At 47.3% G+C, this 25,436-nt stretch overlaps 1 protein-coding gene across 1 annotated transcript in view; it reads right to left on the bottom strand.

Moving 5' to 3' along the window:
* Positions 1 to 25,436, bottom strand: part of LOC144230173 (protein FAM169B-like) — a 71,372-nt gene that overhangs the window by 40,367 nt on the left and 5,569 nt on the right. The window contains exon 3 of the mRNA XM_077762368.1: positions 3,019 to 3,104. Within this exon, the coding sequence (XP_077618494.1) occupies positions 3,019 to 3,104 (86 nt within the window). The remainder of the gene's footprint in view (positions 1 to 3,018; positions 3,105 to 25,436) is intronic.

The following is a 25,436-nucleotide window of genomic DNA, read 5'->3' on the forward strand; positions in this document are numbered from 1 at the left end:
TTTACACAACATTTATGTCAGATGTATCTCAGTAAAGCTGCGGGGTAGGGGTGGGGGAGGGGACAGCCATGAAGAAGACAACTCACAGGCTGGGAAACAGTATTTGCAAATCGTATCAGCCGTGTATGCAATAAGGACTTGCACCCAGAATATACGAAAAAATGTTTACAACTCAACAGTAAAAAGTCAACCAACCCAATGAAAAAGGGGGCCAAGGATTTCAATAGACATTTTCCCACAGAGGATATATGAACGGCCAACAAGTACATGAAAAAATGTTTAATGTCTTTAGCCATCAGAGACTACAGATNGACGGATAACATTTAAAAAAAAAAAAACAAAAAAAAAAACAGTAACAAGTGTGGGGATGGAGGGTGACATGGAAAAATGGACACCCTCAGACGTTGCTAGTGGGAATGTAAAGTGGTCCAGCTTACCAGCAATTCCATTCCCAGGTACATACCCAAGAGAACTGGAAATCTATGTCCTCACAAAATCTTGCACCCAGATGTTCATAGCGGCATTATTCATAATGGCCGAAAAAGTTGAAACAACTCAAATGTCTACCAATAGATAAATGGATGAACAAACGTGGTCTATCCATGCAATGGGATACTATGCAGCCATAAAAAGGAACGGAGTTCTGACACACGCTACAGTGTGGATGAACCTTGAAGACTCTATGCTCTGTGAGAGCAGCCAGACATGAAAGACTGACTACCTACTCTCTGATTCTATGGAGGCGAAATGTCGAGAATGGACAAATCCATAGAGGCGAAAAGCATATCCATTGCCAGGTGCTGGGGAAAGAGGGAAATGAGGGGTGACTGCTGATGGGTAAGGGGTTTCCTTTTGGGGTGACAAAACCAATCCAGAATCAAATAACGGTGACTGGTGTCCAACTCTGTGCAAATACTGAAAATCACTCAATTATACACTTTGAAAGAGTGTAATTTATAGTACACATTTATCTGTTCATTTTCTAAACCCAACCTGAAAGAATACTGATATTTCATTTAGTATTTATAGGACCCAATGAAGGAGATCATGTGGAAGTCCAGACGACTATGGACAGATCCCCCACTTCAAGACTGCCAAGAAGCACCTATGGAATTAAGATGACTATGCCAGGGGCGCCTGGGTGGCTCAGTCGGTTGGGCATCTGACTTCAGCTCAGGTCATGATCTCACAGTTTGTGGGTTCGAGCCCCACATCGGGCTCTGTGCTGAGAGCTCAGAGCCTACTTCTGATTCTGTGTCTCCCTCTCTCTCTGCCCCTCTCCTGCTCATGCTCTGTCTCTCAATGTCTCAAAAATAAATAAACATTAAAAAAATTTTTTAAGATAACTATGCCAATCAAATGAAAACAGGCAGACGTGAGACAAATAGTCTAAATTCTTCACTAGTTCCTACCTTTTTCCTCAGCTTCTGCCCCAGGCAAACTTCAGTGGAGAGAATGCCACAGGGACTCCAAGGGGCTGCTGGGCACCTGCCCTCACCCCTGCCATCCTGGGTTTTGGCTTTACAACCACTCTAAAAACACCATGGCCTGTCAAAGACTTCCAGGCCTGATGTCAAAGAGACTGGAGTTTATGTCCAGTTAAATCATTTACTAGCTGCATGGCTCAGCCTCAATGTCTTCAACTGCAAAACAAAATCCTTTAAGATTCTAAAAGTAGAGGGGCACCTGGGTGGCTCAGTCCGTTAAGTGTCCAACTTCCACTCAGGTCAGGATCTCATGGTCTGTGGGTTCAAGCCCCACATCGGGCTCTGTGCTGATAGCTCAGAGTCTGGACCCCGCTTCTGATTCTGTGTCTCCCTCTCTCTCTCTGCCCCTCCCATGCTTGCGCTCTGTCTCGGTCTCTCAATAATAAATAAACATTTAAAAAAAAAAATTCTAAAAGTAGATAATCCCGGGGCGCCTGGGTGGTTTAGTCGGTTAAGCGTCCGACTTTCGCTTAGGTCATGATCTCACAGTTCGTGGGTTCGGGCCCCGCGTCGGGCTCTGTGCTGACAGCCAGCTCAGCTATTTCCAAATCTGTGTCTCCCTCTCTCTCTCACCCTCCCCTGCTCACACTGTCTCTCTCTCTCTCCTAGAAATAAATAAAACATTTAAAAAATTTTTTTAAATAAATAAATGTAGATAATCCCCGCAGAGTCTGAGATAACACACAGGCCAGCACCTAACACAATGTCTGATTCATAGTAAGTAGCAATAGACAGTACTTGGACGCTAGAAGCAGAACTTCCCTACACACTAGATAGATGATGTGGATTAAGACATGAGGGGCCACTCAGGAAGGTAAGAGAGATTTGCCAATAGCCAGATGTCTGTTACACAGAGCCATTTTTTACTCTTCTTTACTGGCAGGGTATTCAAGATTAAAAAGATGTTGCCATCCTAACTTGTGAGTGTGACTTTCTTGGAAACAGAGTCTCTGTAGATGAGCAAATTAAGATGAGGCCATTAGGGATGGGCCCTGATCCAATCTGACGTGTGGCTCAGTTGGTTAAGCATCTGACTTTGGCTCACGTCACGATCTCCATGGTTCGTAGGTTCAAGCCCTGCATTGGGGTCTGTTCTAACAGCTCAGAGCCTGGATCTCCTTCGGATTCTGTGTCTCCCTCTCTCTCTCTGCCCCTCCCCTGCTCACTCTCTGTCTCTCTCTCAAAAAAGATAAATAAACATTAAAAAAAAATTGTTAAAAAAAAAAAGACAAGGTCACTCGGATGGACCTGATCCAATCTGACTGGTGTCCATAGAGAAAGAGGAGGGCACCTGACGGAAACAGACCCACACCAAGGGAAGATGACCGTCTGCAAGTCAAGGAATACTTGAGGCCACCAGCAGCTAGGACAAGCTTGTAGCCTCTGGGGACTGTGGGACAGTACATTCCTGATGTTTCAGCCCCAGGAGACTAATCCACTGAGCCAGACTGTTTTAGTTATTAACGTGATAATAAGCACAGAGACTTGAAACCCTGTGTTGCAATATCCGGGTAAGGTTATGGCCTCTCACCTTCATCAGACCTTCTCTGGCAGGATCAGAGGTTCGCAGAAGGTCTTCGGTGGCCCACCAGGACTCCTTTACGTAAACAGCCACGACTGGAGAGAAAGCCAAGAGAAAATGATGAAGTGCGCGCAGTCACCAGGCCACCAGAGAGGTTTCAACAGCATGCAGTCACCTCAGAGGCCCAAAGGAAGAGGATGTGCTAGTAAAGTGGGTGGTATTTCTAGAACCATATTCTCGGAGAGTTCGGACCAGGATAGAGTGACCACTCTCACCTGAAAGGGACTTCACAGAGGTCTTCGCAGATGGCCCAGAGCCAGGTCCATACCGAGACGTGCGTGTCCCTGTGCTACTGGGCGAAACACGCTACACACCACCACTGACAAATTCCATGGCCAAGACTAACATTTCTGTTTTCAAAGTGCAGTTATGGGCTACAACTCAGAACTCCCCATTTAGTCAAGTCCAACATTATCGAAGGGCATCAAACACACCATCTTCCCGTCGCCCTCGGCACTGGGTTTGGCCCTGGCTTCGTTTCCATGATTTTTTCCCTTCTTTTCTTTTTATTTATTTATTTTTTTTTTAAATTTTTGAATGTTTTTTTATTTTGGAGAAAGAGAGAGCGTGAGCAGGGGAGGACCAGAGAGAGAGGGAGATGCAGAATCCGAAGCAGGCTCCAGGCTCCAAGCTGTCAGCACAGAGCCCGACACGGGGCTCCGAACCCACGAACCGTGAGAGCATGACCTGAGCCAAAGTCAGACGCTTAACTGACTGAGCCACCCAGGTGCCCCGATTTTTCTCCCTTCTCACAGTGAAACTGTCACCTGCATTTTTCCTAGGAGGGCAGTGATGCTCTGAGAGGTAGAGTAACATGAAGGCGGCCAGCTAGGGGGGCCCGAGGTGGGTCCACCCTGGGCCACTAGACTGCAAGTACAGTGCTGCCTAGCAGAGGCCAGAAATGAGTCAGCTGTGAGAATATGGGGTGGCAGGGGTGCCTTTGAATAAGGAGGGTCTGGGGCTGGACTGCAGAAGGAAGAGGCATCTCTCCTCCACCCACTCCTGCCCCCCACCCCCCGGCTAGCCAGCCCCTTGTGGATTCCATCCATTCCACGTTTGGACACGGGCCCTGCTACTCTAAGGGTGACCTTGGAACACCCTCAACCTCACTAAGCCCCAAATTCGCCATCAGAGTTGCCCAAACTGATCACTCGAGGCGGCTGACATGTTCTGATGCGGATCGGACAGAAACCCCCAGCAGGGGGCTGAGTGTGCTCTGTGACAGCTGATAGATTTNCTGCCACCAAATCAATCAGTTCCACCTGCCACCTCGTGATGGGGCCCAGCCCCTCCTCTGCAGCCCCAGATGCCAGCAGGGTCCAGGCCACCATCCACAGAAGACCGTGACAGTCCCTCAGCAGACCGCCCCCCCCACCTCAGTCTCCCCTGATCCAGCCCTACTGAGTGGTCACTCCAGAGGCAAATCCAGTCGTGCCCTCTGCCTCTTGCTTCTCAGCTGGGCAACCCTCCTTTCCCTCCTGAAGGATTCCATTTAAACACCAAAGTTACTTTGGCTGTTTTCTGATGGTTGTTGTTTTATTTTTTATTTTATCATTTTTTAAGTTTATTTATTTATTTGGAGAGAGAGAATGCATGCAAGAGAGACAGAGCCCAAGGGAGGGGGGGGGCGGGGAGAGAGAGAGAGAGAGAGAGAATCAATCCCAAGCAGGCTCTGTGCTGTTAGCATGGAGTCTGAGTTGGAGCTCAATACCATGAGCCATGAGATCACGACCTGAGCCGAGATCAAGAGTCCCTCACTTTGGGGCGCCTGGGTGGCTCAGTCAGTTAAGCGTCCGACTTCAGCTCATGTCATGATCTCATGGTTAATGGGTTCAAGCCCTGCATTGGGCTCTGTGCTGACAGCTCAGAGCCTGGAGCCTCTCTGTGCTGACAGCTATCTCAGAGCCTGGAGCCTGCTTCAGATTCTGTATCTCCCTCTCTCTCTCTGACCCTCCCCTGCTCACGCTGTCTCTCTCTCTCAGAAATAAATAAATACATTAAAAATTTTAACAAAAAGGAGTCCCTCACTTACTTAACCAACTGAGCCACCCATGTGCCCCTGTTAGGTTTTTTTTATTTTAATTAAGATCATTCTTTACAGCAGTTTTATTAGGCTCACAGCAAAACTGAGAGGAAGATACAGGGACTTCACAGGCACCCCGCACCCGCACACACGCTCAGGTCCCCCACTGCACTGTCTGCACCAGAGCGGGAAAATCTGTTACAACTGATGGAGCTACACTGGCACATCATAGTCACCCAGCATCCCTAGTCTGCATCAGGGCTCACTCTTCTTATACAGTCTGGGTGTTTGGACAAATGTGTAACGACATGCGGCTCTCATTACGGTATCATACAGAGTATTTTCACTGTCCTAAAAATCCTCTGGTCTTCATTGTTTGACCCCTTCCTCCCACCCCTGCCGCACCCCTGACAACCAATGATTTCTTTCTTTCTTTTTTTTTTTATTTTTTACTGTCTCTATACTTTTGACTTTCCCAGAATGTCATATACTTGGAATCATACAGTATGCAGCTCTTCTCAGACTGGCTCCTTTCACTTAGTAATATGCCTTTAATGTTCCTTTCTTGTCTTTTCACAGCTCGAGATCTCAAAAATCTTTTTAGCACTGCACAATATTCCATTGTCTGGATGTACCACACAATTTCTCCTCTGGTATCTTCTTTATGCCCCCTTTTATTAAATTCCCATTTTTTAAAAACTTTTTTTCATGTTTATTTATTTATTTTGAGAGAGGGAGAGCATGAGCAGAGAAGGGGCAGGGAAAGAGAGAAAGAGAGAGAGAGATTGAGAGAGAATCCCAAGCAGGCACTATGCTATCAGTGCAGAGCCTGACATGGGGTTCAATCTTACAAAGTGCAAGTTGATGACCTGAGCTGAAATCAAGAGCTGGACACTTAACTGACCGAGCCACCCAGGTACCCAAATTGCCATTTTTATACCAGTTTCTCAAGCCTGAGGGGCCCAGAAGCCACACAGTAAAAAGATGCACCTCCCCAGTCAAATCTTTTTAGCTGAAGATGTAGAGGAAAATAACATGGAATAGAAAACAAAAGTCACTTGAACATTTACATAAGGCTCAAGGCTTTAAAACCAGTTTTGTGGGCCAATCAGGTTAAGCCAATACCACCTTCTTCCCTATTTCTCTCTGCTCTTTGAGGAACTTTAGTAGAAAACTCCGTGAAGACCAAATTACGATGACATTGGTCAGTTATTAAGCATGAACTCTGCCCAATCAACCCCTCCTCCCCAAAGACCAATAGCATCTAATCCATTATGTTAGTTTCATATCATTGGTGAGTTACATCATCAGCAATTGTTCCAAAGTTGATTGAGCCAGCTGAGAAGCGCCTATTAAATGCTTGACACCTGCCTTCATTTTTTCAATTAAATTCATGTTCAAAATGTCACCTACTAGAACTTACAGGAGGTTTATAAAGCCATAAGGATTATTTTCCTGCTTAACAAGGTGAATCAACAGAAGATGTTCCATTTACTAATACAGTGTATTACTGAAACACAGATGTTCAATTTGTTAAGACAGTTTCAAACAGGAAATGTGTTATGATTTGGCATTTGTGTGGTGCCTTGCACATTTCACAGTGTACCACAGAGCATTAATTAGTCACACAAGTTGTCACAAAATAGATTGAACTGGTTGTTGGTGTTTTTTGTTTTTGTTTTTCCCCAAAACTAATCTTAAGCTGCTAAGGATACATAACAATGAAGGTGAAGTCCAATCAAATTTAATAGATCTAAAATAAACTGTCCTCCAAATCAACTCTCCTTAAAAACAGAATCAGCCTTCTGGAAACCAGCAGCTTTTGATCAGAAAAGTATATCCAGTCAAGAGGAATCAGGAGGACAGAGTGGTGGCAGAGCGTAGGGAGAGAGACTGTAGCCAGCTCAGCAAGGACAAAGGACAGATTCTGGGGACTGACAGGCACTGCAGAGCCGGCCTCAGGGCATCACCTCTGAGACCTTGAAGCCAGCAAGTTCCAAGGGTTAGAAAGCGGAAGCCACACACCTGCGGTTTTAAAAGAAAATGCGATCAGTATCCCTCTGGCTCTCTCCCGTCGAGGGCCTGAGCAGAGACTGGACACTCGCAGATGGCTGTGTAGTGGTGACAACAGTCAACGGGACATTACTAGTTAAAGGCCAGCCTCGCTGCATGAATTTAATTTCCCTGCCCCCCTGAATGGCAGGCGATGTGGGCTACAAAGAAATGTCAGTAATGAATTCTATTCTGTGACACTCCGAGGGTTCCCAAACAAATTAAGACAGGGAGGTCCCTAAGGCTAACTCCCAGTGGCCTGGCTTCCTTGCAGCTCAGCAATGTCAACTGCATCCGACTACCCTGACCGAGCTCCTGAATGCATGAACAGTGCTGTCTGTCCTAGGCCCTCAGAGGTTGAATGAGTAAGTCCCCACCCTTGCCCTTGGGAGTTGGCCGCCTACGGAGGAAGGAGTGCTAAACGAGCTACTCCAATACAGGCCAGGGCATGAAAGGTGCTGGAGTCCAGATGGGAGCCAAAGCATCACCAGGACGCAGAGGAGAGAGGCAATTCTGCAGAGAGGTGTTGGAAAGGCATCCCCTAGGAATTCAGACAGCTTGGGTTCTGGATCCGTGGGTAAGGTTTCAACAGGCAGAGACAACAAGCAACAGCACTATAGGCAGCATAACCTGTGAGCAGAAGCACAGAGCCCTACAAATCCAAAGCCACATTCAGGGCATCTCAAGCACTAGGGGTAGCTGAAACGAGGCCTAAACAGTGCAAGACGGGGCTGCAAACATTGGTTGCAACGAGGTTTCAGGATACAAAGCTAATATACAAAAGCCAGCTGCTTTCCTATATAGCAGCAATGAACAAGTGGAATTTGAAATTAAAAACACAGTACCATTGACATCAGCACTGCCCAAAATGAAATACTTAAGTATAAAGCTAACAAAATATGCACAAGATCTATGAGGAAAATTATAAAACTCTGACAAACACAATCAAAGAACTAACTAATAATGAGACATTCTATGTTCATGGATAAGACCACTCAATATTGTTCAGTGCCTGGGTGGCTCGATCGGTTAAGCACCAACTTCGGCTCAGGTCATGATCTTGTGGTTCATGAGTTCGAGCCCTGCATGGGTCTCTCTACTATCAGCTCAGAGCCTGCTTCAGATCCTCTGTCTCTCTATCTCTCTTTTAATGTTTTAATAAACATTTTTTTTAAAAAGGGAGGGGGGCACCTGGGTGGCTCAGTTGTTTAAGCGTCCAACTTCAGCCTCGGTTATGATCTCTCCATTCCTGAGTTCGAGCCCTGTGTCAGGCTCTGTGCTGGCTGCTCAGAGCCTGGAACCTGTCTCAGATTCTGTGTCTCCCTCTTTCTCTGCTCCTCCCCCATTCATGCTCTGTCTCTTTCTCTCTCTCTCAAAAATAAATAAACATTAAAAAATGTTTTAAATTTAAAAAAAGACAATGACTCAATATTGTCAAGATGTCAATTCCCCTCAATTTGATCTATTGCTTCAATGCAATCCCAATCAAAATCCCACCAAGTTATTTTGTGAATAGTAACCCACTGATTTCAAAGTTTATAGGGACAGACAAAAGACCCAGACTAGCCAACACAAGACTGAAGGAGAACAAATTTGGAGGAATGACACTAACCAACTTCAAGACTTACTATAAAGCTACTTAAGGGGCACCTGTGTGGCTCAGTCGGTTTAGCGTCCAACTTCAATTCAGGTCATGATCTCACAGTTTGTGGGTTCGACCCCTGCATCGGGCACTGTGCTGACAGCTCAGAGCCTGGAGCCTGCTTCAGATTCTGTGTCCCCCTCTCTCTCTGCCCCTCCCCCATTCATCCTCTGTTTCCGTCTCAATAATAAATAAACATAAAAGTTTTTTTTAAATAAAGATACTTAAAGCTTTATAGTATAGTGTGTGTATATATATGTAAATATATACAAAGCTAACTATAAAGCTGTAATCAAGACAGTGTGGCTTTGGTTAAAGAAGAGACAAAAAGATCAATGGAACAGAATGGAGAGCCCAGAAATAGTCCCCCATAAATAGAGTCAACTGATCTTTGATGAAGGAGCAAAGGTAATACAATGAAACAAAAATAGTCTTTTAACCAATGGTACTAGAACAATTGGACATCCACACATACAGAAATGAAGCACACGTACAGAAATGAGACACAGACCTCTCACTCTTATTAAACACTGTCTCCACAAAACATACTTTATTCACTCACCGGTCTCTAACAGACTTCTGTGCAAGCGGAGAACAAGAAGATATAAGCATTTAGATATGGCCCTATGCACCCATGTAGGGAAAAGACTACAGACTTCAGAATCAGATGGGGGTTGGCTTCTCCAATTCCTAGTTATGTGACCCTAACCCAGCCTTGAGTCTCCCACCCGTCAAATGGAGACCACAACATCCTCTCACCTGGTTCTTAGGCAGGTTAGGTGAATGAGTCCACCTCAACAAATTGCTTTTCCTAAGGTGTTTGAAGATTGTCAGTGGTTTCCGGAAACTTCCTCCACTTGCTTCAAGTGGTTCTCTGGGATTTCAAAGAAGTATGAAAAGCCCTTTGTTACTTGTTGGGCTTCGTCACACTTCAGTGTCTTCCCGGAATCTCCCATCCTGCTCTGGCTTGCATGGAAATGTCCACCTTTCTTTCTCCAGCTTGGCCTCTACGATCCTGTCTGCTTCTTCAAGCGGATACTGGTTTGTACCCACCACATTTTCTCACAGCCATTCCTTTTTCTATCAGGGAGTGTTAAGCTGACCCCTGTCTTCCTCGCTTTCTCCTTCCAAGGCTGCAGGCGCACCTCAAATTTGATGATGACACACACGTGAACCCACTCAGTGCCTCTCGACAAAATTTTTAAAATTTTTTAATGTCTATTTATTCTTGAGAGAGACAGAGACAGAACATGAGTGGGGTAGGGGCAGAGAGAGCGGGAGACACAGAATCCAAGGTAGACTCCAGGACCTAAGCTGTCACACAGAGCCCAACACGGGGCTCGAACTCGCCAACTACGAGATCATGACCTGAGCTGAAGTCGGATGCTTAACTGACTGAGCCACCCAGGCGCCCCCTGACAAAATTTTTAAACCTTTCGTCTTGCCTGCTAAGATCTCTTTAAAAAGCTAAGTCCTTTTTCTTTAAACATGCTTTTTATAATGAATAAATAAGCAATCATTGCTAGGAAGTTGACATGATTTTTCCATAGTTCGGGTCAGGGAGAGCTGGTTGTCACCTGTCCTTGGAAGGATGGGCTGTGACAGAGGGGAGCATTTCTCACAAGGATATTTTTTTAACGTTTTTATTTATTTTTGAGAGAGAGACAGAGAGAGACAGAGAGAGAGAGAGAATGCACCCAAGCGGGTTAGAGGCATAGGGGCAGAGAAAGAGGGGAGAAGCAGAATCTGAAGCAGGCTCCAAGCTCTGAGCTGTCGGCACAGAGCCCGACGTGGGGCTTGAATTCACAGACCGAGAGATCATGACCTGAGCCCAAGTTGGATGCTTAACCGACTGAGCCACCCAGGCGCCCCTTTCCTGAGGATTTTGAGGCCACACTCCAACTCAGCAAGCAGGAGCCCTGTGAAAGGAGCACTGCGGTGGATTAGCAACATCCGGGGACGTCAGGAGCACCTGTGGTGGCGCTTGCCGTCCCTCCCCGTCTGCCCCGGCACAGGGGACGGCAGCAGGATGCACCCGAATCGTACACAGACCCTGCAAAGGTCACAATTCTGAAGCACGTGTTGCTCATTTCACCCACATGTTGCGTCGCTACTATCTGCAACGTGCATAATAAATCCACTCCAGGAATTAAACTTAGACTCTGGCTTAAGGCCCTGACAGCTCCGAGGAGGAGACAGCCGCCTGGGACACGACGCGGGATAATGTGAAGTCAGCTGGGGGCTGCGGGACAGCAGAGAGGAAGGGCCCGGCGTCCCTCGCGAGGGGCCTCAGGAGCCCGCGGTGGAAGGTGCCCTCCGCAGGCCTGAAGGACGCGTCAGGCCCAGGTAGGAAAGGGGACTCCAGGTGCGGTAGGTGACGGAGCCTCAGAGATGTGAGAGGGCGCCGCCTGCCGGCCGCGGACAGGAACTGCAGTGCGCCAGAGCCGCCCTCCGGCGAGGGGAGGAGGGAGGAGGCGGATCCCGGAGGACTCAAGGGCCTAGGTCCCCTGCAGACCACCGCCAGTCACCATGTCTTGGAGAAAAAAAAAAGGGACACGACCCCATTACAGTTTTAAAACAATAACATGGATAAGCGTCCGACTTCGACTCAGGTCATGATCTCGCGGTTCGTGGGTTCGGGCCCCGCGTCGGGCTCTGCGCTGACTGCCAGCTCNATAAACATTTAAAAAATTTAAAAAACAACACGTACCACGACCACAGGTGCAAGCACGCACCAAGCCCCTGGCACAGAGCCAAGGGCAGTATCTCAGTTAATGCTGCCACGGCTGATTCTTTTTTGTCTCCTCAGGTGAGGCTCAGAGGAGTTAGGAAACCTGGTCAAGGTCAGGCGCCTGTAAACAGCAGCATTGGGACTGGGTGTGAACCGAGTCCTGCTGCTTCCGGATCCCTGAGCTCCATGTGAAGGAGAAACATGGGGGTGGGGGGGCAGGCCTCCATGAAAGCTGACGGATCAGAAAGAGAGGGATGAGAGATGAGGAACACATCCGCCAAGACCCAGTGACAAGGAAGGAGACCAGCACGGGAAGGCCTTACCACAGCGGATGCTCTAGGGTTTCATTTTGCGCTTCGGGTGGGGGAGGGGCCTGCCATGTATTCAGCAGTGACAAGTGCCAGGCACTGTATTTGGCATCGGCAGGGGCAAGACGGGTGGCCAGGCCATGACCGCACGCACCACGACCAGAACTCTCAGGAGTGAGCAGCCATCGTGCACACCCCCACCCCCCGGGGGCTGTGCGCTCACCCATGTGGGCTGACATGACAAAATGTCACAGACTTGCACAGGCTTATGAGCATCAGAAACGTATTTCTCACAGCGCTGGGGGTCTGAGTCCGGCTGCCAGCGTGAGCAGGCTCCGGTGACAGCCCCCTTCCAGATTCCAAACTGCTAACTTCTCGCGGTGTCCTGACACACCAGAAGGGGTTGGGGAGCCCGCTGGGGTCTCTTTGGGAGGGACGCTGGTTCCCATTCATGAGGATGGAGCACCTCCCCCAAACCCTACTTCTAATGCCATCCCCTTGGGGTTTGGAATTCAACACATGAGTTTAAGGGGCACACAAACACTCAGACCACAGCAGTCTTTCGGGGGGAAGGGGGGTGCTGGGGCAGAATGCCAATGCAAGTCCTGAGCCACACTAGGCTTCAAAGCTGGGGGCTGTGGGGACCAGGCTGAGGTATCAGCTGCAGAAGTCTCTGGAAGAGTCTGATCCATGAGAGACATAATCAGAGTAGTATTTTAGAAAGAGAACAGTTTGGGGGGGGGGGTTGTGCCTGGAGGGGCTCAGTTGGTCAAGCGTCTAACTCTTGGTTTCGGCTCAGGTGGCCATCTCACGGGTTCGTGAAGTCGAGCCCCACACTGGGCTCCACGCTGTCAGCACGGAGCCTCCTTGGGATCCTCTCTCTCCCCCTCTCTCTGCCTCTCCCCCGCGTGCACACGCACGTGCCCTCTCTCTCAAAATACATAAACTTAAAACAATTTTTTAATTAAAAAAAAAAAAAAGAGGGGCGCCTGGGTGGCTTAGTCGGTNTGCTCACGCTGTGTCTCTCTCTCCTAGAAATAAATTTAAAAAATATTAAAAAAAAAAAGGTAAGAGTTGGATTATGCCCAGGGAGGAGGAATTAGCCATTTTGAAGTTTAAAAAAAACAAACGGTGCTTGGAGAAGGATCTCCCCTGATGGAGTTCAGGAGAGTTCAGGGGAGGAGGGGGGTGTCTCTCAAGCCTGAGTGGAAGATGCCGGTGTCTTCGCCAGGAAGAAGTGACAAGAGAAGACAGACAGGTGTCAGTTTTGAAGTACCTGTTAAAGATGGCACGGTCAGGGCAGCCAGCAGGTAGCTAGAAGATTCCTGCCCCCAGAACATCATAGGAAGCAAAGAGGAAAGGGTTAACACTCATACATACAGGCGCGCGCACACACAGGCACACACCCCTTACCTCCCCCACACTAACTGCAAGCTCTTCATATCCTGGCCCATGGTCTCTGCTTCTCCAATCCCAACTGAAGGGGCTTCAAGCCCCCCTGCTGCCCACCCTCTGCCCTAACTTGATCGCTCCCCCAGAGCCTAAGCTGCCATTGATTGCCCCGTTACAAATCTAAGAAATATGTAGTTCCACTAAAAAAAAAAAAAAAAAAGGGCACACTTAAACCAAAGTGACAGGCCATCTTCCCAAAAGCAAAATACACATAGGAAAAGAAGAAAAAAAAAAGAAAAAAACACGTTGAAAAGTTTTGGCAGAGTACAGCACATAAACACATTCCAAGGCATTGCATGACTTTTATGCAACATTGACCGAGCTGGTCAATAATTTAAGGGGAGGGGAAAATACGCACGTTGACATAGCAACTGTCACATCGCATTACTCGGGCTACCATTTCCATACAGATGTCTTCCTTAAAGGAAAACACTTCCCCAGATGCCCCCTGAACTCGGGCGCCTCTCTGCCATAGAGAAAGAAACATCTGACTTGCAGGATATTCGCAACAGCTTCCCTGTGGTTCTCGGGCCTTCCTCGCCTTAAGCAATTTTGTTTTCATAAGTCTAAGAGTTTAGTTCAACGAAGATGGGCAAGAGGGGGTGCCTGGTTCCTGAGGTGCAGCTGAAGTGCAAGGTGTAGGGGCAGAAAAAAACCCACACCAGGTGTCTGGGTGGCTCAGTTGGTCAAGCGTCGAGCTCCTAATTTCAGCTCACAGATCATGAGTTTGAGCCCCGCATCGGGCTCTGCTGACAGTGCAGAGCCTGCTTGGGATTCTCTCTCTCTCTCGCTCTCGCTCTCTCTCAAAATAAATTTTATTTTTTCAACATTTACTTATTTTTGAAAGAGAGAGACAGAGCACGATCAGGAGAGGGGCAGAGAGAGAGGGAGACACAGAATCCGAAGCAGACTCCAGGCTCTGAACTGTCAGCACAGGGCCCAATGCGGGGGGGAATGGCAATATCATGACCTGAGCCAAAGTCTGACACTCCACTGACTGAGCCACCCAGGCACCCCTCAAAATAAATAAACAAGAAAGAAAGAGAGAGAAAGAGACAGAGGGAGGGAGGCAAGGAGGGAGGGAGGCAGGTGCACACCAAAGCTAGTCCACCTAGGAAAGGGATCAAAATCACCAGCCTGGACCAAGGCAAGCATGGCAAGTTTCTCGGGGCTCAAGGAAGCAGAGACAGGTGCAGACAGCCCTCGATGCAGTGGGAAAACCCTCAGATGCCTCAAAGACGCCCCCCACCCCCGGCCCAGCCCCAGACAATGGCTCCATCCTTGGCACTAGAAATATTTTCCTTGGACCTTCCGTGTTTTTGCAAATACCATTAGTCCCTTGGTAGGAATGACATGTCTTTGTTTGTGGGATGCTGTTTTCCCCTACGTTTAAATCCAACTCACAGTAAGTGCCATAAATTAACAGGGAATAAAGAAGAAAATCCCAAACAATAGCCAACACGTGTTCCCAAAACACAATGCTGTCACTGCCTGCGGCCCTTCAATCTGCACCCATCATTGCCCAAGGAAAACAGAACCTTGTTTTCTAGCATGGAGCTCCTCTAGCTTAAGGGAACTAGACCCAAACTGTCAAACTCACTTAAGAGAGACTTCACCGATGTGGAAGGTGGGAGGAGACATCCTGTCTTGGGCTGACATTGACCTTTGCATGACACAAAAAAGCAAACCCAGACTGAAACATAAAGACCCAATGACAGCACAGTCATGGAGGCTGCACCAATGGGCTGACTGCTGACCAAGTGGTCCCTGGGCATTTGGTTTTGTGAGTCTGTGGGGTCATCATGCTTCAGAGTCAGAAAAACTGCAATTACTACTCCGCGTGCTGAAATTCANAGGCCTCTGCCTTTAAGGCACACTCAGGACTAAGAGCTCCCTTTCTGGGAGTCAGAAGTTTGCAGTGCCCTTCCGCCATCACCCTCTGACCTTCTGCCTTAACCCCCGTCCAAAATCAAGATAGCACATTCGGGATAAGGAGCGTTCCGGGTAGGGTTCCCCAATTCTGAAGCTCCCTGGGCACCTCGGGGCCACACCTCCCACCCCTGACCCCCAACCCACACCCCACCTGCCCCAAAAACAGCACCAAGAAGGCCTGGACTGGGGCCTGGCGTGTCGCAATCCCGCCCAGCCGCGCGACAGCCACTGGGAAGGCTGGGCTCCAAAGGTTTCCAGTTTCATCCGAATGTTTGCCTTGGCTCGTTGCTGTCGCTGCAGGCCTAGAATGGGCACGCTTTTCCAGGAAAAAATCATCATTTTTTGATTCCCTGCTTGTTTTTCTCAGGGCGCACATGACATGCAATCACCAAAAACTGTAAATAAATTAGCAGCAATTTGAAGGATGAGTGTTATGCTTGGTCACAAAACGTCCTGGGAGCGAGCTAGGGGGAGAGATGTTCTAATCGGGGAAGTCAACATGTGGTGAAAAGACCACAAACCATCTTTCCTCAGGCTGCCTGCTCCCACCCCCGCCCCGCCCCTGCACAGGGAGCTGAGGAGACCTGGCCCAACACCCACCCGGAAGAGCCCTCCCGTCCAACAGCCGACGGGCCACCTACGGAGATGAGCCACAAAAACTGACCTGAGAATGAATGGCCACCAGAGAACAGCTGCAAAGTGATGTGCCCCACACTGATGGGGCAACCCAGGGCCCCACCCAGACCCCGCCCTCCAGCCTGAGCTCCCACAGACCCTTCAGACCTGAGCTCAGCATCCCCTCACCCAGAAGGTGAGTTTCCTTCCCAGTCGCCCAGACCTCTTGGCACCACCAGCTGAGCCATTCCCAGCCCTTCCTCCCCGTACCTGCCATCCACCCCCAGTCCCGTCCTTCTCCCTGTTTCTCCGACCTGTGCCCCCCTCCCCCGCCAGGCAAGCCCTCAGCATCCCTGCCCTGGGCGCTAACCGTCCTCCCTCCCGAGGATCTGCTGGCTTATCCTTCCATTCAGCCTCCTTCCCGGGCACACGTGAGGCACTCTGCAAAGGGCTCAAAATCCAAACAGGACCTCTGTCTCCAGCCCCAGAGCCCCCCCATCCTCCAGAGCATCACGAGATGACCTCCCAGCAGCCAAGGGCCCGGGGNGAAATAAATTTTTAAAAATTTAAAAAAATTTAAAAAATATTCAAAGAAGGGACCAGTGTGCATCATGGCCAGACTCTGCAAGATGGGAAGCTGCTGAGGGGTTGGGGTGGGGGGGTCGGGGGATNNGAGTTTCCGGGCTGCCTGTGCCTCTGCAGGTGCTCCTTCGGGTCCAGAGCCCCCAGCCCTGTAGGGCAGAGAAGCAGCCTCTGTGACCACCAGTGAGCTTGAATGCCGGGAAAGAGACCCAGCGGTCCCAGGAAATTGACCATGGAGAACTCCCGCCCCTTATTTTGACCAGGTTGTCACTTCCCTGCCAAGAACCAGCGCTGGCCCCTCCCTCCACCCAGCAATACCCAAAAGACCCCTTATTCTAGAAATTTCTATAGCACCATACCATTAGCTCTCTTTCATTTGACTCAGTTACAAATTGCCAGTTTTTTAATCAGCCTCTGGATATTCTTCACCGTCCCCTGTGATCATCTGGCCACTGGGTTTTATATGAAAAGGTAAATATATCAAACAGACAACTGTCAGAAAATATGCTGAGAAAAATTCTGGCAAGTTTCCTAACACGGAAAGCAGGTAGAGATCATCTAGGAAAAGGACACATGTGGCGCAGGAGTTTGCTGAGAGAACCTCCAACGGAAAGGGTCAGGTGTTAAAAGAACAAGTGTCGAGGGTAAGGGGCCCCTCCCCACCATCACCCAGGACAGGTCCCCAGGCCCAGCACAATCCTTTAAGGTCACACAGGAAAGACTGTAGCAGTAACTACGTTTGGGCAGGCTAGGAAAATACTCAAGAAAATGCAGTGAGCTGTGCCTGGGTACACTGCCCAGACTCATGGGGAGAACCTACAGATAGAAACACTCCTTACCCAGAAGCTCTAACGGTCGCAGAGGACCATCCTCACTCGCTCCAAATTAGGAGCAAAGCTGGTGATTAGAAATAGCTGAAAGGCAAGAGGGGTGCGTCAGCTACTTTCAGAGAAGCTCAGGTCTCTAGACGCAGCAAATTTATGTCCCAGGGGCCAGACAGTCCTGCAAATGTAATCGTGAAGTTCAACCCTTAATCTCTGAGAGTATATGGGAGGCTACAGTTGGGCCAAAAACAAAACAAAACCACAAATAAACAAAAACCCCCAAAGAACCAGAGCTATCCTAATGTGTGAGGAGAGGATGTAGGTCTCAGAACCAATGCCTGGTTCCCTGAACACCCCTCCTAATGAGTCTAGAGCAAATTAGAAAAGATGGTCCATAAGGACCCTAGAAAAAAGACTGGATTTAAAATCAGCATCAGCATGAATTGGGGCCCATGGCGGGGGGGGGGGCTCAGTCGGTTGAACATCCAACTTTGGCTCAGGTCATGATCTCACCGTTCCCAAGGTCAAGCCCCACGTCGGGCTCTGTGCAGACAGCTCAGAGCCTGGAGCCTGCTTCAGATTCTGTCTCCCTCTCTCTCTGTCCCCCTCCCCCCCACTCATGCTTTGCCTCTCTCTCAAAAATAAACAACCACTTAAAAAAAACTTTTTAAATAAAATCAGCATGCATTCACCAAGACCAGAAAAGACAAACTGGCCTCACATACCTTTTCTAACAGGGGTGCCAGGCTAGTGTTAGGAACATAACAAAACATGAGTAATCTTCATTTCACTAGCCAGATTTCCTCCATTCTTAATTTCAGGCATGCATTTCAGAAAACATCTTTAAACCTCCTTATGGATGAACCATAAATGTATGCTAAATAACGGGCTGGGTGTATATTTAGTGGGATCACAACTGTATGAATAAAAAAGCAGCATTTTTTAAATGACTTGGAGTAAAAATAAAATGCACACCTTCAAGGGCACGTCCGGCTGGCTCAGTCAGAGGAGCATGCAGCTCCTTATCTCGTGGTCATGAGTTTGAACCCCACGTTGGATGGAGAGATTACTTGAAAATAAAATAAATAAACTTTAGAAGAAAAAGAATGCACACTTTCAGAAAGCCAAATTATATTAACTAAACAGCCAGAAGCAAGAGTTAATCTAACTGGATAGAAGGATCTACTCTTCAAACAAGCAAAGCCCTCTTAGATATGACACAAAAACACAAGCAACAAAACATGGATAAACTGAGCATAATAAAAATTTTAAGGGTGCTTGGGTGGCTCAGCTGGTTAAGCATCCAAATCTTGATTTCAGCTCAGGGCATGATCACACAGTTTGTGAATTCAAGTTCCGCATTGGGCTCTGTACTGACAGTGCAGAGCCTGCTTGGGATTCTCTCTCCTCCCGCTCTCTGCCCCCACCCACTTGCTCTCTCTCTAAATAAATAAATAACTTTAATTTTTTTTTTATTTTAAACTTTTGTTTCTAAGGACACCATTAGGAAAGTAAAAAGACAACCCACAGAAAAGGAGAAATTTTTTGCAAATCATATACCTAATGAGGGACTTGTGTCCAGAATAAAGTATTCTTCCAACTCAAAAATAAGAACACAAATAATCCAGTATAAAAATGGGCAAAGAGTATGAAATAGATTCTTCCAAAGAAGATATAAAAGTGGCCAGTAAATACTTGAAAAGATGTTCAACATCATTAGTCACCAGGGAAATGCAAATCAAAACCACAATGGCTCTAAAAAATAAAAATAAACATAAAACAAATAAGATTCTTTAAAAACCACAATGACTCCTTGACATTGGTCTTGGCAATGATTTTTTTTAGCTCTGACACCAAAAGCAAAGGCAACAAAAGCAAAAGAAACAAGTGGGGCTACATCAAACTAAAAAGCCTCTGCACAGCAAAGGAAACCATCAACAAAACAAAAAAGCAACCTACCCAAAGAGGAGAAAGTATGTGCAAACCATATATTTGGTAAAGGGTTAGTATACAAAATATATAAAGAACTCCTACAACTCCATAGCAAAAAGACAAAGAATCCGATTACAAAATAGGCAGAGGTTCTGTGTGATACTGTGATTTATAACAAGGAATATATATGTATACGTACATATATATATGATCTTCACCCCCTTTTCTGACAGAGCTCCTTTAGGAGCGTGCTGCAATTTCTTAAGTGGCAAAGGTGTTATCAGATTAACAAGGTGACTTTTGCAGCTTCTAAAGATAGAGGCTAGTTTCAGAAGAACAAGCCATGTGATTAGCCATGGGGACTTAAAGGGTTGAATCAATTGCCAGTGGCCAATGATTGAATCTATTGTGTCCATATCATGGAGGGGGTTCGAAGAGTTTCCAGGCCGGCAAATATGTGGAGCTGATGGAAGAATGGTATGCCTTGTGTGGACATGACACCTCCTTGCCCTTTCCCGCTACCTCGCCCTGTACAACTTTTCCATCTGGCTGTTCTGAGTTATCGCCTGTTACATAAACCAGTAATCTAGTAAATGAAATGTTTCTCTGAGTTCTGTGAGCCACTATGGCAAACAAATCAAACTCAAGAAGTAGAAAACTCTGATTTTATAGCAGTCTGAAAACAGGTAACAACATAGGTGTGCAACTGGCATAAAAGGTCAAAGACAAAGTCATGGGAATCTTAACAACCTGGGCTTGTAACTGGCATCTCAAGGGGCTGGGGGAGGGAGGCTTATAGGATTGAACCCTTACCCTGTGGGATCGATGCTACCTCTGGGTAGACGGTGTCAGAACTGAGTTGAATGGTATAACACCCAGCTGGTAGATGGAGGACTACTTCATGTTGTATGGGAAAACACCCCCTCTACACATTGGAAACTGAGTCTCAGAACACAATATGAACAGACATTCTTCCAAAGAAGATATACACATGGCCAAAAGATACATGACAAAGTGTCCAATATCACTAACCATCAGGGAAATGCAAACCAAAATAATAATGAGACATCACCTCGTCTGTTAAATGCCTAGTATTAAAAAGACTTTGGTAAGGATGTGGAGGAAAAGAAACCTTTGTGCACGATTGGTCAGAATGTACACTGATGCAGCCACTATGGACAGCAATATGGAGGTTCCTCACAAAATTTAAAATAAAACTACCATATGATCCAGCAACTGCACTTCTGGGTATTTATCTAAAGGAAACAAAAACGTTGACTCAAAAGGACATACGTGTATCTATAAAACCCTGTACATGAATTTCTTCAGCAGCATTATTCATAATAGCTAAATGGTGAAAATAACCCAAAAGTCCATCAACTGATAAATGGATGCATAAAATATAATATATCCATACAATGGAATAGTGTGGAATCATAAAAGTCAACAAAATACTAGAGCATCTACAACATGGATGATCCTTGAAAATATGCTAAGTGAAAGAAATCAGACTCAAAGGCCATGATTCCATTCATATGAAACACCCAGAATAGACAAATTCATAGAAGCAGTAAAGGAGGACAGGTGGGCAGAAGAAAGTGATACACAAGAGGAGACAGGTTGGCTTCCTTTAGGGATAATGAATATTAAGCGTGGTGATCAATGCAAAACTCTGTGAACATACTATCAACGAAATATGCTTTAAATGGGTAGTTGTATGCGGCACCTGGGTGGCTCAGTTGGTTAAGTGTCCGACTTCATTCAGCTCAAGTCATGATCTCAAGGTTCATGAGCTGGAGCCCTGCATGGGGCTATCTGCTGTTAGCACAGAGCCTGCTTCAGATCCTCTGCCTCTCTCTCTTTCAGTTCCTCCCCAATTCAAACACACACTCTCTCTCAAAAATTAATAAACATTTAAAAAAATTTAATAAAATTTTTAATGAATAATTGTATGACCTGAATTGTGTCTCGATAAATCTGTTTAGACATATAATGGGAATAAAAGTAGTCTTTCCTGTAGGTTCAAAACATCAACTCCACAAATTTTGGAGGATGGGGCCATGTCTTAATAATGAGTTTGTGTTGAAAAAGCCCAGAAGCCAGGCATGCATGATAATGAGCTAACTGTCAGCTGGAGGAAAGTCAGCCTTTGATCGGTTCCACTGCCATGCTGAGGCATACTGAGGCTAGGATTGTGGAAGCAGAATGTGCAAGGGGAGAGAGAAAAGCTCTCAGCCACCACTTTTGCCTCGCTGTTCTAGAACAAGCATTTCTTAGATGGTAATGTGCATAGTTACCTGCGGGTCTTGTTAAAGTACAGATTCTGACTCACCAGGTCTGAGAGGGTCCAAGCTCCTACATTTCTTTTTTTTTTTTTTTAAGTTTATTATTTTGAGGACAGAGTGTGTGTGAGTGAGTAGGGGAGGTGCAGAGAGAAAATCCCCAGGAGGCTTCACACCATCAGTGCAGAGTCTGAGGTGGGGCTTGAGCTCACATCGTGAGCTCATGACCTGAACTGAGGTCAGTCGCCTAACTGACTGAGCCACCCAGGTGCCCCAACTCCTACATTTATTTCCAATGAGCTTCCTGGGGATGCCTCATGGCTGGGCCACAGGCCACACCGCTGAGTAAAAAGACAGGAAACGGAAGCTCAGAGACGCTAATAGCTTCACCCAGGCCACCCCACTCACCAAGGACCAAGGATTGGAAGTCAGGCCTCCATAACCCACATTCTTACCTCCATGACATGGGCCCTGGATGCCACGTTCCAGAAGCCTAGATCTGACTCAAAGGGGAATCCAGGAGGTCAGGAGCCCTGGGGCCCACATCACAGGAGGAGCAGTTGAAGACTGAGAAATGGGCGTCAGACATGGCAGCGGGCGCAAGCCCAGGAAGACCTATCCTGTGGAAGAGCCCTGCCTACCAGCCTGAGAGGAGACGTACAGGCCTATCAGTTTGGACTCCTTACGAAGAATGTTCTAATACTCCGCGAAGAATGTTCTAATACTCCGTGCTTTCCCAGGATAGGACAGCATATCCCAGGATGCAGAGGCCCCAGACTAGAGGCCAGTCTCCCCAGGTACCACCGTCAAGACTCTGACAGATGTATACGTCTACCTCATCAGCCCTACCACCAAAGAAGCATCGTTTGCTGTTATAAAAATAAACCTTAGACAAATCTTTCAATTCTAGCTATGGGCTCTCAGCTGGGAGACCTACTTTCCTTTCTCCTTTTTTTTTTTTTAAAGATTAACAAGTGTTAGGTACGCATCAAAGGCATATGAGTAGGAAATGAAAACTTTTTCCTTGATATATTTAGGACTGATAGAAAATTCAAAAGATCATCCACCCTTTTTTTTTCTTCCTGAAATTCAACTGCACCCCCCTAAAATCATCTTGGAAAATACTGGACCTAATGATCTAAACAGCCCTGCAATCATGAGCTTCTGGACCCTCCTCCAAAGCTAAATAGCCCTACTGTCTTCAAGCTTTGTTCAAATGGTTTCAAGCCCTCTCATCGCCCTGGTTCATCTCCATGGATAAGTGCCAGTTTGCTTCCTATGTGGCCTGAGCAGCACCAAAGAGAACAAAGCTATAATTGCCCTGGGATACTACCCTTCCGTTACCATAGTCCCGGGTCACGTCTGCTGTCCGGCAGCCCCACTTCAATGCCGGGGTTCACTGGGCTTTCTGAGGATGAAAACCGCCATCTGTGTCTTTTCACCAGGGTGCATCCTTGATCACTGGTTGGTTTTGGACGGACTGTATGACATTTATCCCATGAGGCAGTTAGGGATCAGTAGAAAGAAACAAATCTCTTACAGTTAGGTTTGTTCAAACACAGGCTAAACTGGCCTAGTGTGGAACTGCCTTCGTATCCATGAGCTATGCAGGTAGAATTCATCAGGGAGGTAACACAGCTACCAAAGCATGGCCAGCGCTTGATGAGAATGCCTCCCATTCTAAAACCCCCAGCTTCTATAACACAACCCTCGAAGACAGAGGAAGAGCAAGCGCCACGTGCCCTCACATGCAAGAGGCAAGTGCACCATGGAAGAACACGCCTACACTCGGCCCTGGACGGTCCAGAGCATCATCGGCTTTTCTGCTGCAAATCACTTTGCGCTCACAAGTTGAGGTGTCCTGTTTTGCAAATGACAAAACCGGTTCGGGCTAAATCACTTCTCCGGGGTCACCCAGGCAGCTGGCGGAGCCCGGAAGCCAAATGAGTCGGCTCTGACACCATCGCCCAGGTTCGTTGTGTTCTTCTCTGCGAACCACAGGAGGAAATGGGAAAGGCAAAGGGCCGTCAGTGGGTGGGAATCTGGAATGCTAGGGTACAAAGTTTCGATTGAAGGCAGGAGATAAGAGCAAGCCCACAGCTTTTTTTGACAAGGAGTTATTTTTTCATCTCTGTAAACACTTGACATCAGTTAAGAATTTAAAAATAGGGGCGCCTGGGTGGCTTAGTCGGTTAAGCATCTGACTTTTGCTTGGGTCATGATCTCGCGGTTTGTGGGTTCGAGCCCCGCGTCGGGCTCTGTGCTGACTGCCAGCTCACAGCCTGGAGCCTATTTCAAAGTCTGTGTCTCCCTCTCTCTCTGACCCTCCTCTGCTCACGCTCTCTCTCTCTCCTAGAAATAAATAAAAATATTTTTTAAAAAAAGAATTTAAAAATAGGAGGAAGAGTAAAACAAGGGGAAAGGAATGAAAGATAAGGCCCTTGAGAGGCAACTAAGGAATGGCGGGTCCTCGGCACCGTTGGTGACTGACCGGCCTCCGATCAGAGAAACAGTCAAGAATGAACCCCACGGGGACGAAGGCACGTGCTGCTCAAACCACCTTTCTGGAAAGGGCAAGCTGGAGAGCTTCCCGACTTACATCCCAACGGCAGCCTTTCACGCACGTTCACTGCTCGTCTCCTGGGAATTCAGAACTCTGGGAGCTTGTCATTTGCTCACAGGGTTATCAGGAATTGCTGCGATGGATTCAACCAGCTTCTCAATAATTAACTCATACGTGGGGCTTATCAACCAGCTTCAGATCCCTTTAGGGTCCATCCAACCACACATACACCCAGACACACTCATGGCCTTCACCGAAACAACGGTTTCAGCAGAACTATAAAAGCACCAGGGACGGTATCTCAAATGCCATAACAAGCATGGGGGAGAGGTGACCAACAGGTCAGAGATGGGAAGAGAGTCTACGTTACCATCAGCTGCTTCTGAGTTTGTATGTTTTGGGTTTTTTTAAGTTTATTTATTTTTGAGACAGAGAGAGACAGAGTGTGAGCGGGGGAGGAGCAGACAGAGGGAGGCATAGAATCTGAAGCAGGATCCAGGCTCTGAGCTGTCAGCACAGAGCCCAATGCGGGGCTCGAACTCACAGACAGCGACATCATGACCCCAGCCGAAGTCGGACGCTTAATCGACTGAGCCACCCAGGTGCCCCCGGAGTTCGTAGGTTTCAAGCTACAGGAGGTGCTTTCATGCACTCACGTCCACTTCTAAACACTAGATTAAAGAGCATGAGGTATGCACAACACCTGCACACTTTCTGGAACTTGTGCAAAATTTCAGCAAGCACCACAGAGCCCCAGCCAGTAAGGAAACATTTGAAAACTTTATTTAAAGCGCCATTGCAAATAAGGAAAGGTCCAGAGTGAGATTTCTCGTAGCTTATGAATATTTATTACAATACATTCTTGAAAACCACAAAATTAAGTACAGTATAAACAGGAAACAGATTTATGAGTCAGTCATATGTTGACAGGATGCAAATTATAGTTAAAGACCTATAACCGGGGATATTGTTAAATGCCGAGAAAGGTGGGGGGAGGGGAGGGAACGCTGCTGATATTTGGATGTTTTCTTAAAATCGGTAAGTGATATTTTGAGTTTTGTTGACAATCTGTTCACTGAAGAGTATCTGTGGGCACATCTTGTTACTTTCGCCAACCTGGTGATGGAGTCCCAAATGCAAGGCAACGTCAAGGGCCTGGGGTTCTCACGGCCCCTTTGTTCATGGCAACCAAGGCTTTGTTGGACAGAAATGGAAGGAGCCCTAAACCTGGACCGGAAAGCTCTCACACACAGCAGCCGCTCTCAGCCTCGGACCAATGAAGAGGCTTTGCCAGCATGCTGAAAACTCCCACAGCCAGCTAGCTAAGCACATTTGTCTCTCCAGATTAACAAGAAAAGAAGCAAAAATGACAGTCTTTGGGCTGAATAACTTTCTCCAGTCCAGGATGCCTGTGACACCAATCAGGGTG

Source organism: Crocuta crocuta, unplaced genomic scaffold (assembly GCF_008692635.1).
Source record: "Crocuta crocuta isolate KB4526 unplaced genomic scaffold, BGI_CrCroc_1.0 scaffold93, whole genome shotgun sequence".
NCBI classification, from domain to species: Eukaryota; Metazoa; Chordata; class Mammalia; order Carnivora; family Hyaenidae; genus Crocuta; species Crocuta crocuta.